Here is a 14,208-nt window from a genome sequence, read left to right as displayed (position 1 = left end):
AGGAATGGTAAACACACACGTTTGATACTTTGTGCAGGGCTCAGTGTGACGTAACCCACGTCTATGGTGGGCGTGCCATGTGTTTGATACCGTTCCTCATTCCGTTCCATGCGTTACAATGAGCCCGTCCTCCGATTTCTACCTCCACCAGCCTCCTCTGGTCCGTATTGTAGGATTGCTTTGTGTCTTGTGTTTTGTGTGGTCTTCGAGGAGCAGTTGCTGGAAAAAGCAATCCTCCGATGTCTAGCTCCCCGAGCTTCTCCTGATACTGTAGTGACCCTGTAGATAATCCAGTGTGGTTTGGATCGGGCTCTCTCTATACGTCTACGACGAGAGACACACCATGACCTCCCCTCTCCTCCGCCATCCGTAGGTACGAACAGCCGAGCGGGTACAGGCCCGCCCCCGTAGATGTGGGTCACATCACACTGATCCCTACCCAGGAGGCTGTGGTGGACCTGCTGGCTGAGAACGACCACAACGTGTGGTCCAGGGGCAGGATCAGGCAGGGCTGGACCTACGGCTCACAGCAGGTACTGTCGGGGTAGAGCTCGCCCCAACCCCTACTCTGTTTCACTTCATGTCTATTTATCAGTGTGAACCAGGGAAGGTTGGTGGAGGCAGAAATCAGAGGACGGGCTCAAACACGTGGTATCAATGGAACCCGATTCCATTCCGTGCATTACAATGAGCCCAGACAATTCAGACAAGGAACCGTCGCTACTAAACAAGGGTAAGTGCAACATGGGGATGTGATGAACTAACTGAGACTAGGCCACCTGTTTGTTTCATGAGGTCCTCAGTTAACTATAATGAACTCAGGTTCTACTATCAATGAGGGGGTTATGGGAGTAAGGCACACAATGCAACAATAATTTATTGTACAGCTTATAATCACACCATCTTCAGCTCTATGAGCTCAGCAAATATTTATCATTAAAGGCAGAATTTCAAATGTTAGACGTAGTAATGTATATATACTGTAGTTCAATGCGTACTGTAGCAACAGACTGTGTTGCAACTCTCCCTAGAAGGCTTGTCCACGGAGGAGGAGAGTGGATCCTGGAGGGAGATGGCCACTAAACACCTAAAAGCTACAATACAGATATATTAATTGGAATGGCTACATCAATGTTATTTTTAAGAAATATTAATCTGACCCAAGAACTATGTTTAACTTTAATATTCCGTTTCCGGGTTACGACGAGTGTTTGTTTTTGCTGCTGCAGCTCGACAGCGCTAGAATCTTAAAAACTGCTATCTATACCAAACTCTATTGAGAAAGCATTTTTTGTAAATAAATAGCTTTCCTATCCTATATAACATCGGGACCTCGCTCCGCCGAATCCGACGCCGGGAGGCTGAGTCGGGATTACCAGCGTTATTAGTTAGCTACCGCGGCTAACCAGCTAGCCACCTTTACACTTTTTAAACGGGCTTTTTTCTATCGGGATACCTCCCCGAACTACTAACTACCCCCACTAGACCACCACTACCCCTACTAGACCACCACTACCCCTACTAGACCACCACTACCCCTACTAGACCACCACTACCCCCACTAGACCACCACTACCCCTACTAGACCACCACTACCCCTACTAGACCACCACTACCCCCACTAGACCACCACTACCCCTACTAGACCACCACTACCCCTACTAGACCACCACTACCCCCACTAGACCACCACTACCCCTACTAGACCACCACTACCCCTACTAGACCAACACTACCCCTACTAGACCACCACTACCCATACTAGACCACCACTACCCCTCTACTAGACCACCACTACCCCTACTAGACCACCACTACCCCTACTAGACCACCACTACCCCTACTAGACCACCACTACCCCTCTACTAGACCACCACTACCCCCACTAGACCACCACTACCCCCACTAGACCACCACTACCTCTACTAGACCACCACTACCCCTACTAGACCATCACTACCCCTACTAGACCAACACTACCCCTACTAGACCACCACTACCCCTACTAGACCACCACTACCTCTACTAGACCACCACTACCCCTCTACTAGACCACCACTACCCCCACTAGACCACCACTACCCCCACTAGACCACCACTACCTCTACTAGACCACCACTACCCCTACTAGACCATCACTACCCCTACTAGACCAACACTACCCCTACTAGACCACCACTACCCCTACTAGACCACCACTACCTCTACTAGACCACCACTACCCCTACTAGACCACCACTACCTCTACTAGACCACCACTACCCCTACTAGACCACCACTACCCCTCTACTAGACCACCACTACCCCTACTAGACCACCACTACCCCTACTAGACCACCACTACCCCTACTAGACCACCACTACCCCTCTACTAGACCACCACTACCCCCACTAGACCACCACTACCCCCACTAGACCACCACTACCTCTACTAGACCACCACTACCCCTACTAGACCACCACTACCCCTACTAGACCACCACTACCCCTACTAGACCACCACTACCTCTACTAGACCACCACTACCCCTACTAGACCACCACTACCTCTACTAGACCAACACTACCCCTACTAGACCACCACTACCCCTACTAGACCAACACTACCCCTACTAGACCACCACTACCCCTACTAGACCACCACTACCTCTACTAGACCACCACTACCCCTACTAGACCACCACTACCCCTACTAGACCACCACTACCCCCACTAGACCAACACTACCCCTACTAGACCACCACTACCCCTACTAGACCAACACTACCCCTACTAGACCACCACTACCCCTACTAGACCACCACTACCCCCACTAGACCAACACTACCCCTACTAGACCACCACTACCCCTACTAGACCACCACTACCCCTACTAGAACCTTATATACTTTTATATCACATATCTCTGAAATACTGATTGATCATAATCAAATTGTTTTTCTCTCTCTCTGCAAATAACACCACTTTTCTCTTTCATGGCCTGTCGGCGCTGCCTGGAGCTTAGCTACCAGGTTGAGGAGATGAAGGGACGAATCTCGAATCTACACCAGATCAGACAAGGGGAGTCGTATCTTAGTTCACTTTATGACACATTACATAAAACAATAATTACAGACATAGAAAGCACACAAACCACAACATCAACATCAAAGCCTCCACCTGTAAGCCCAATCCCAGGTGTAACTCACACTGTCCCTACATCACCAGGGACTTGGACCACCGTCAGGAAGAGGAGTCGTACCAACGACTCCTCTGGCACCAACCCCCATGAGGCCCTCCTGCTGCGGAACAGCTTCGAGGCGCTGCAGAGCCACCAGTCCACACCGAAGCCGAAGAGAGCCAGGGCCTGCACCCCCACCCCCAGAGACCACACGCCTGGCCCCGCCCCCGCCCCTAGAGACCACACGCCTGGCCCCGCCCCCGCCCCTAGAGACCACACGCCTGGCCCCACCCCCGCCCCAGAGACCACACGCCTGGCCCCGCCCCCGCCCCAGAGACCACACGCCCTCCCTCTCTCTCTCCCCCTCTCCCACCCTGGGCCCCCTACAGGTCCATCACGCCGCCAGCAGAGGAGACTACAGTTCGTATCTCCTCCCCCCCCCCGCACCCGCTCTTCTCCCCCCCCCCCCCCCCCCCCCCCCCCTCTGTGCTTGTAATAGGCTCGTCCATGGTCCGCCATGTTGCAGTCCCGAAGGCCATAACCCACTGCATCCCAGGTGCCAAGGTGAGGGACGTCGCCGCGGTAGTCCCGATGCTGGTGGAGGATGCTCCCCCCCAGGTCACCTCCGTCATCGTCCACGTGGGTGCCAACGACATCGGACGGGAGAGGTCGGAGGAGCTGAAGGACGACTTCCGAGCCCTCATCGCCACCGTCAAGGGCACAGGTAAGACCTGCATCATCTCGGGCCCCTTCCCGAGTCCCAGGTATGGCGACACCAAATACAGTAGAATTCGAAGTCTTCACCTTTGGCTACAGGGATACTGCTGTCATACGCAAATCCCATTTATAGACAATTTCACCACGTTCTTTAACCGTAATGAGCTGTTTGCGAGAGATAGGTTTCACCCAAACAGGTATGGTGCCCGCCTGCTGTCGATGTCCATGGACCTCGCTGTCCAGCCCTGGACCTGGCCGGTGCCCTGTCAACGCTGATGTGGGATGAGTCCGATCCATTCCTCTAACACCAAACATGCCATCCAGACTATTGTCTCCCATCGGACTCCCTCCACCACAAATAAGGCAATACATGGCGCAAATTTGGGAAATGTATTACCCATTTCATTAAGTATGCCCTCGAGTCAGTCCCAGTGTCAAAATGACATCTCCATGGCAATTTTGAATATCAGGTCCCTATCAAACAAAAAAACATTTATCATAAATGAGCTCATTTGTGATAGAAAACTCGACTGTATGCTACTCACAGAAACCTGGCTAGATACAAATGGAGCAGCAGCCCTTATTGAGGCATCTCCCCCCAACTACAGTTTTTTCCAATCAATCAGAAATGGAAAAAAGGGGGGAGGAACAGCTACCATAGCTTCAAATAACCTAAACTGCAGGAGCATATCCTTTGATATATTCTCCTCCTTTGAATATCATGCCACAGTTATGGCATGCCAACCACCTATTCTTACGGTAACTGTATACAGGCCGCCGAAACCAGCCCCTACCTTCCTACCTGACTTCTCTGAGTTCCTATCCATTATCCATCCCAACTATGATAGGATTATTATCACTGGTGATTTTAACTTTCATGTTGATAATGAGGCTGACTTGAGGGCTAGGGAATTTATTGACCTCTTGGAATCTATGGATTTTGTCCAACATGTCAATGAACCCACTCACAATCATGGCCATACCCTTGATCTTGTGATTACAAAGGGTCTTGAGGTCTCAATATCAGGTATCAGCGACCTGGCCCTCTCTGACCATTTCTGTATTTTCTTTACCATTGTAACACGTAAAGCTGAAAGCAATGCTGAACGTGTTGTTAAAAAACGTTATCTTACCCCTGCAGTGGCTGAACATTTCAAAGCTTTAATGAACAGTATTCACACAACTCCCACGTTATGTGAAAACGACTTAGTAATTACCTTTAACAATAAAGTAAAAATGGCCCTAGACTCCCTGGCACCTACCAAACTAAAAAAGGTTGGAGCCAAGAGGAGAGCACCATGGCGAAACAGTGAAATAAATCTCCTAAAGAGAACATGTAGGAAAGCTGAGCGCAGATGGAGAAAGAGCAAATTACAGATTGATCAGAATATTTTTAAAGAACATCTATCTGCCTTTAACTTGGCAATGCGAAATGCTAGAAAAAATCACTTCTCAAAGATAATATCTACAAACAAGAATAACCCCAGGGTCTTGTTTTCGACAATTGATTGCCTTGTAAACCCTGCTCCTAGAACTCTAGACGGCGCAGCCTCTGTCACCAAATGCGAGGAATTTGCAGCCCACTTCAGGGATAAGATAACAAATATTAGAATGTGTATTACTCAGGAAAGACTAGGTTTGTGTAGCACCACAGATCCGCCACCACAGAACATGACTATGAGCATGTTCACCATGATTAGTACGGAAACATTAGGTAAAATTGTGTCACAGCTTAAACCATCTACGTGTCCTCTTGACCCTATTCCTACCACCTTTTTTAAGGACATTTTTGAATCTGTGTCTGATGACATACTAGGCATTGTAAATCACTCCCTACTTAAAGGGATATTTCCAGCGGCGCTTAAAACTGTCCTGGTTAGACCCACCCTGAAGAAAAGTAACCTAGATCCTTCTGATCCAAAAAACTGTAGACCAATATCCAATCTCACTTTTCTAAGCAACATTTTAGAAAAGGCAGCGTATAGACAGCTTCATGAATTCTTAGTCCTAAATAATAGGTATGACCCACTTCAGTCAGGTTTCCGATCATACCACAGCACAGAAACCGCTTTGCTTAAGGTAACTAATGACCTTAGGATAAATGCAGACTCGAAAAAACTCTTGATTCTTGTACTCTTAGACTTAAGTGCAGCCTTTGATACGGTAGACCACTCCATACTTATTGAGAGACTTGAAAACTGGGTTGGCCTCTCAGGTCCGGTCTTAAACTGGTTCAGCACTTACCTGGCTGACCGAGACTACTTTGTAGCCCTTGGTGACCATAAGTCAAAAAATTATAGCACAACCTGTGGAGTTCCCCAGGGGTCCATTTTAGGACCGTTGCTTTTTAGCCTATACATGCTACCCCTCAGTTCTGTTATCAAGAAGCATAGCGTTAACTACCACAGCTATGCTGACGACACTCAGCTTTATATCTCAGTAACTCCCAACGACTACAAGATGATCGACCACCTGATAGACTGTATTGCCGATATTAATATTTGGATGACACAAAACTTTCTCCAACTCAATCAAGAAAAAACAGAGGTATTGATCATTGGCGAGAAAACTGGGAGAGAGAAATTATCTGCACACTTGAAAACACTAGCTCTTAACACTAAGTGTCAGGCCAGGAATCTTGGTGTCATAATTGACCCAGATCTAAATTTTGAAACTCATATTAATAACACTATTAAAACATCCTTCTACCATCTAAGAAACATCACTAAGGTACAATCATTTCTCTCCCAGGCAGACACTGAAAAATTAATGCATGCGTTTGTTACTAGTAGGCTAGATTACTGTAATGCTCTCCTGACAGGTCTCCCCAAAAAAATGATAAATAGACTACAAATGGTTCAAAATGCTGCTGCTCGTGTCCTTACTAGGACCAAACGGAGAGCGCACATCACACCTGTCTTGAGATCACTACACTGGCTCCCTGTCAGTCATAGAATAGACTTTAAGATCCTTTTACTAGTTTATAAATCACTTCACTGTGATGCACCCAATTACATGGTGGACATGCTCATAAGATACACACCAGCTAGACCCCTACGGTCTAGTGGCACGGAACTTTTAATAGTGCCAGAGGCTAGGACAAAGAGATTTGGAGGATCAGCTTTTAGCATATATGCTCCTAGATTGTGGAACACCCTACCTGAGGGCCTGAGGTTGTCTAAAACTCAGGACATTTTTAAGCGTGACCTCAAAACCTACTTATTCAATGTCGCCTTTTGATACTAAGGGAGACATTGGGCATTATAGAACTAGGATCACTAGGCCATTACACCATACTCGTGTTTTGAGATTTGTGTTGACAGGAAAATGGACCCGGGTGCTGATGAGGCACTGTCAGCTCCAAATAGCACCTAGAGCAGTACTGGAACCGGTACAAGGGTGTACCAGGACCACCATCAGGTTGTATTGCTGTCATCTTTATTGTCTCTATTGTGTTGTTGCATCATAACTGTGCTTAAGTTTCTCTTTTGGCAGGACCTGTGACCATACTGGATGCAGAACGATGCAAATACAACACTAAATTTATGGACAGTGTGTACGCCGATAATATGCAAGGAATTTTTCCTGGATACATGGTGTACAGGTTTTTGCCCTTGCTTGCTTGCTTTGTGCCGGTGGTCCTTGGCCTCCACTGGGGGACCGCTGGGTACTGGTAAGCAAACTGGCTAGTAGTCGCTCTATTGGTAGAGGGCTGCAAGGGAATTTTTCCTGGCTACATAGTATACAGGTTTTTTACTTTTGCCTGCTCGCGGCTCTGTCAGTATTGATTGATTGATTGACTGATTGACTGAACATTTTCATTGTGTGAAGCGCATTGAGTTGCATCTTGTAAGAAATGCGCTATACAAATAAAATTTGATTTGATTTGATTTGATTTAATAACCTTTTTTCAATATCCTGACGACACACAGACACACTCATATTAACATGTGACTTCCATTATCTTCTGTTAAACATGTGGGAATGTTGGTGTCTTTGTGTTTGACAGGGTTCAGCAGGAGAGACCAGCCTCACCTGTACCCAGCTGTGTGTCCATGAAGAGTGACCGGTCTATGGATCATCCAATAACCTCCAGAGAAAGACCTCCTCCTTCTGATCAAAGTTCGAGGTTTAATCACCATAGTGGTCTATGAGGCTGCCAATAACATTCAGTAGTGGTATACACTCTTAACTTCTATTTGGGAAACTAGGCCTCATTCACACTTCTCTGGATAAATACATCTGCTTATTTTTTTGTTTTTACCCAGAATCCCCAGTGACAAGGTGGAGAGACCAGAGTCAGAGATTCCCAGTGGTCAGTCTGTCCAGAGTCAAAGTGAACTGGCCTCCATATTCAGGGTGAGCTAAAGAGAAAGTATGACATGGAACATGGCTAAGTAATCCCCATACAAAAGTGATTTATTTCTTGATTCAATTGCATACCAAAGTCAAGTGATGTGATGTTTGTATTCAGTCTCTCTACTGGGTGTAAAGGTTTACCTATTATTAACTATCTCACATCTTTTTTATCTAAATGTTTCAGTTGCTTGAAGACAATGTCATCACTTTAGTGAGAAATCAGCTGAAGAGGTTCAAGAGGCTTATTTCTCAAGACCACCCAGAGTGCCTTGAGAGTCACGGGGAGGAAGAGGAAGATGTAGAAGAAGAGAAGCAGGAGAGCAGTGCCAGAGAGGGGGCTCTGAAGATCACTCTGCACGTCCTGAGGAACATGAACCAGAAGGAGCTCGCTGACACACTGGAGAAACGTAAGAGACCTCATATGTTTTCACAGAGAAGTGTTACTGGGCTAAAATATTATTGGAAATATAAACACCACTAACTGTAATTACTACGTACTGTATATCCCTATTTGGTCAATCTTTATATTGTGTTGCCTCTATAACTTAGTATCTCTGTAATTATAGCAGGAACTATTGGTTGTTTGCGTATAATTGCAAAGGGTTGGAGAGTTTCCTATATCATTCAACTACACGACATACTATGTAATTAATTACTATATAACAACTTGTTGATTAAACCAATGTATTTAAACAATGTAATAACAGTTACTGCAGGTATTGGGTCAACTTAATGTAAAGTGTGCCACGAATACTTTGTTAATTGTTTTGTCATTCAGATGAGCTCGCTGTGGTGTGCCAACATGAACTCCACATGAAGTCCACCCTGAAGAAGAGGTTTCAGTGTGTGTTTGAGGGAATAGCTGAGCAAGGCAAGCCAATACTTCTCGATAAGGTCTACACAGAGGTCTACATCACAGACGGAGGAAGTGGAGAGGTCAATAACGAACATGAGGTCAGACAGATTGAGACAGCATCCAGGAGACCAGCAACGCAGGAGACACTAATCAAATGCACCGACATCTTCAAGCCTTTACCTGGACAAGACAAACCAAGCAGAAGTGTGCTGACAAAGGGAGTCGCTGGTATTGGAAAAACAGTCTCTACTCAGAAGGTCATTACGGGCTGGGCTGAAGGAGACGCCAATCAGGATGTCCAGTTCATATTTCCACTTCCTTTTCGGGAGCTGAATTTAATGAAAGACAAGAAATGCAGTTTGAATGAACTTCTTGGTCATTTCTTCATTGAAATAAAAGAATCAGGAACCTTCAACTTTGACAAGTATAAAGTTCTGTTCATCTTTGATGGTCTGGATGAGTGTCGACTTCCTCTAGACTTCCAGAACAACGAGACATGTTGTGATGCCACAGAGTCAACCTCAGTGGACGTGCTGCTGACAAACCTCATCAAGGGGAATCTGCTTCCCTCTGCTCTCCTCTGGATAACCTCCCGTCCTGCAGCAGCCAATCAGATCCCTCCTGAGTGTGTTGACCGGGTGACAGAGGTACGAGGGTTCAACGACCCACAGAAGGAGGAGTACTTCAGGAAGAGAATCAGTGATGAGAACCTGGTCAGCAGAATCAACACACACATGAAGTCATCAAGGAGCCTCCACATCATGTGCCACATACCAGTGTTCTGTTGGCTCTCAGCTGATGTTCTGGAGAGACTGTTGGGTGGAGCAGAGAGAGGAGAGATGCCCAAGACTCTGACACAGATGTACACACACTTCCTGGTGTTTCAGACCAAACAGAGGAATGTGAAGTACCTTGGAGACAATGACAGAGATCCACACTGGGATAAAGCGCTAATTCTGTCACTGGGAAAACTGGCCTTCAAACAGCTGGAAAAGGGCAATCTGATCTTCTATGAGGAAGACCTGAGAGAGTGTGGCATTGACGTCAGAGAAGCCTCAGTGTACTCTGGAGTGTGCACTCAGATCTTCAGAGAGGAGTGTGGGCTGCACAACGTGTTCAGCTTTGTGCATCTGAGCATCCAGGAGTTTCTAGCTGCTTTATATGTGTTCCTCACATTCAACGACAGCAATAAGAATTCACTGGTCAAACAGAAATCCTCACAGTTTAATCTATGGTCATCACCCAGACGCAAACCTCTAGTCGACTTACACAAGAGCGCAGTGAACAAGGCCTTACAGAGTGAGAATGGACACCTGGACCTGTTCCTGCGCTTCATCCTGGGCCTCTCACTGGAGTCCAATCAGAATCTCCTACGAGGCCTTCTGACACAGACAGGAAGCAGCTCACAGACCAATGAGGAAACAGTCAAGTACATCAAGAAGAAGATCAGGGAGAATCCCTCTCCAGAGAGGTGCATCAATCTGTTCCACTGTCTGAATAAGCTGAATGACCATTCTCTAGTGGAGGAGATCCAAAGCTTCCTGAGCTCAGGACGTCTCTCAGAAGCCTCACTCTCACCTGCACATTGGTCAGCTCTGGTCTTTGTGTTGCTGACTTCAGAAGAGGAGCTGGATGTGTTTGACCTGAAGAAATACTCCAGATCAGAGGAGGGTCTTCTGAGGCTACTGCCAGTGCTCACAGCCTCTAAGACAGCACTGTAAGTAGATGGACAGAATGACTCTATTAATTAGTGAATTAGGACGATTTCAGGGTTATGAAAATGCATTGTACAATAGTAATTAGTGAGTAGGCCGCTTGATGAAAAATACAACAAACAACAACAACTTCATAACAAAGCCTAACAAACAATACTTGGTGTGAAAAACAAAATGATCTTTTGGAGATTTTGATCACTGAAAATAATTTAATGATTATCTAAAACGTATTACTATTGTGTACTTGGTCAAACAACACATTCCTTGATTGGCTCCTTTTCATTTATACTTTATTGACACACAAATGTATAATTTATATCATAGTACACACAACAAACAATACATAATTCATGCAATAAGCAAGTGACTTTATGATCACTTATTATGATTTACAGATTAAACAGAAGAAATTGAGTTATATTATCTTTAATGTTTTATTGACACACAAGTATGTGACTTGCTCCATCATTTTCAGTCTCTTTGTGTCTCAACTCTCAATAATGAGCGAGAAAGAGACAGTTATAGTTGGAGTACTAAACACTTATTTGGAGGAATCCATTCCTGACATTTGCTTTATTTTTAACGTAATGACTATCGCATTCCACTCGCGGTACCCCGGATACTCACACCACAGCTCAAATGAAGACTTTTTGTCTGACATTAAGTATGGTGGAATGGGGGGGCTGCTCTGTCTGCACTCTGAATATGTTTGCCCTCCTCAAATCCTGACCCACCTGGCCTTAGCTCAGCACATGGGGCTACACAATGCTGCACTGAACCAATAGCTACCAAATACATTATACCAGACGTAGAAATCCAGTGACTTCAAATGTATCCATGGTTGCTTGCTTCCCTGTTGAGAGCAACTATAACTCTCACTAATGAATTCTTGCATCACAGTGATCGTTTGGCTAAATATATTTCTTTGTATTCCTCATTCAGGCTGAATGGATCTCACCTCACAGAGAGATGCTGTGAAGCGTTGGCCTCAGCTCTCAGCTCAGACTCCTGCCACCTGAGAGAGCTGGACCTCAGTAATAATTATCTACGTGACGGGGGGGGAAAGCTGCTCTCTGCTGGACTGGGGAGTCCACACTGTAAACTACAGACATTGAGGTGAGGTCTTTTGGGGTGTAGAAGCATGAGTTTTTGGGGTCATTATGATGCACTAGTTGTTCTTCACTTAAATACAATGTGTCTAGCCTTTCAACTGCTGAATTCAGGGGATTTACAGCTGTAAAGATGTACATTAGAGAGGAACAATCAGATTCTTGATAACAGATGGAGTCACACTATTTCCCCAGGTTGTCATTCTGTGGAGTCCCAGAGGAAAGCTGTGCTTCTCTGGCTTCAGCTCTGAGGTCTAACCCCTCCCACCTGAGAGAGCTGGACCTCAGCTACAATCACCCTGGAGACTCAGGACTGGCGCTGCTCTTTGCTGTACAGAAAGATCCACTCTGTAAACTACAGACACTCAGGTAAAGGCTGAATATGTGGCTGGACGCATCTATGAGATTAATGCGCAGTATCTATTTCCCACATGATTGTGAGTGTGTCATCCAACCACTGTATGTTCTTCTGTGGTTGATATAGTGTGGACCCTGGTAGAGGGTGCTGGTTCAAACCTGGGCTGATCAAATGTAAGTCTCCAACACTGTAGAGAACAGGACTGTGATATTACTCAATAATCAGGGTACAGCTGAGTTCAAACAGAGCACCAGTATTGTATTCATTTGTAAATCTAAAATATTAGTAAATGTGAATTAGTTCTATCCCTTGTAAAATATTTTAAATTAATAAGTAATATTTAGTGAAAAACATGATGTTACCATATAAAGCCCAGTTCACATCTATGCGACGCAATGCGACAGAACTCGCAGTCACAAGGAATCGCCAGCGATTTGACATGTCAAATCTCAGTAGAACGTCCAGATTTTATGGAATGTCTGATATTTCTCTTCAGCCAATCAGGGAAGTCACTGTCGCTGTCAGCCATCTTGCAGGATAAACACAACTTATTTTGTTGTTATGGAAACCGTTGTTTGTGTCGTCTGTGTCTCGTTGCGTCTCATCACCCATCTGTCTCACCACCCATCTGTCTCATCTGTCTCGCCACCCATCTGTCTCACCACCCACCTGTCTCACCACCTATCTGTCTCATCTGTCTCACCACCTATCTGTCTCATCATCACCACCCATCTGTCTCACCACCCATCTGTCTCATCTGTCTCACCACCCATCTGTCTCACGACCCATCTGTCTCATCTGTCTCACCACCCGTCATTCGCAAGTAGTTGCCAAGTTTTTTCTCTGCGACGGTCTAAACGTTCTAAAACTGACCCGTCGTGTTGCGTTGCATAGATGTGAACTGGGCTTAACAAGATCACAATGTGAATATTGTAATTTATCCAATTGTATTGATTTGATGATTATTTTGGCCCTCTCATTCAGATGCCTGTGAGCTCACACTGGACCCAAACACAGCGAACAGAAGCCTCTCTCTGTCTGAGGAGAACAGAAATGTGACAAAGGGAGGAAGGCAGCCGTATCCTGATCACCCAGAGAGATTTGAGGGCTGGCCACAGGTGCTGTGTAGAGAAGGTCTGACTTGGTGCTGTTACTGGGAGGTAGAGTGGAGGGGAGATTCTAATATAGGAATGACATATAAAGGAATCAGCAGGAGAGGAGGGGGTAATGACTGTGTGTTGGGATACAATGACAAGTCCTGGAGTCTGGAATGCTCTGACACCTCTAACCGTTACAGTGCCTGGCACAACCATAAGAGAACTGTCATACCTTCCCCCTCCTCTGACTCCCACAGAGTAGGAGTGTATATGGACTGGCTGGCCGGCACTCTGTCCTTCTACAGGGTCTCCTCTGACACACTAACCCTCCTGCACACATTCCACTCCACATTCACTGAGCCCCTCTACCCAGGGTTTTGGGGCTCAGTGACCCTGTGTAAACTAGTCTAAGGGAGATCACACTGAACACCTAAGGCTCACACATGATGTCATGGTGTAGTTTTACATTCACATCAAGCTTCATACACTCAAACTCAAAGGTTGTGATTTTCCACTAAGATCAAGCCTACACACATGCACTTGGACAGCGGTGTGTTTTCCCTGAGATGTTGGATGTACAGATGTTCCCTCTCCCCCGTGTCTAGTGTGTAGGGGGTTATGTGCAGTGCTTAGGGGGTACTAATAGAGCTGGAAAAGTATTTACACAAGATAACGTTGAATTTACACAAGAATGTTGAATTTGAATTAAAATGTTTCGTGTAACTTTATCTATCTATAGGGACTTCGATGCTACTGGGATCTCATGTTATCTGACACACCAGCTTACGACGCCCTTTTTCAGGTCTGATGTTTCAGCTGCACTGTGTCGATCTTGTGT

General features: G+C 45.9%; 2 protein-coding genes across 2 annotated transcripts; both read left to right on the top strand.

The window, feature by feature from the left end:
• Positions 1-687: 687 nt before the first annotated feature.
• On the top strand, positions 688-12,288 carry LOC308150261 (NLR family CARD domain-containing protein 3-like; the record flags this gene model as incomplete). The annotated part of the gene is made up of 9 exons (XM_080523112.1): positions 688-733; positions 3,207-3,347; positions 3,686-3,883; positions 7,886-7,913; positions 8,145-8,235; positions 8,420-8,642; positions 9,014-10,808; positions 11,749-11,922; positions 12,111-12,288. The coding sequence occupies 9 exons, from the start codon at positions 688-690 to the stop codon at positions 12,286-12,288; spliced, it is 2,874 nt and encodes a 957-aa protein (XP_080379238.1).
• Positions 12,289-12,346: 58 nt separating this feature from the next.
• On the top strand, positions 12,347-13,781 carry LOC308150260 (stonustoxin subunit beta-like; the record flags this gene model as incomplete). The annotated part of the gene is made up of 2 exons (XM_080523111.1): positions 12,347-12,374; positions 13,258-13,781. 2 exons carry the CDS (start codon positions 12,347-12,349, stop codon positions 13,779-13,781), a joined length of 552 nt encoding a protein of 183 aa, XP_080379237.1.
• Between the last annotated feature and the right edge of the window lie 427 nt (positions 13,782-14,208).

Source organism: Nansenia antarctica (genome assembly GCF_963989245.1).
Source record: "Nansenia antarctica genome assembly, chromosome: 2".
Taxonomy (NCBI): domain Eukaryota; kingdom Metazoa; phylum Chordata; class Actinopteri; order Argentiniformes; family Microstomatidae; genus Nansenia; species Nansenia antarctica.
The sequence above is the reverse complement of the archived record's forward strand: the minus strand, read 5'-3'. Positions and strand labels throughout refer to the sequence as shown.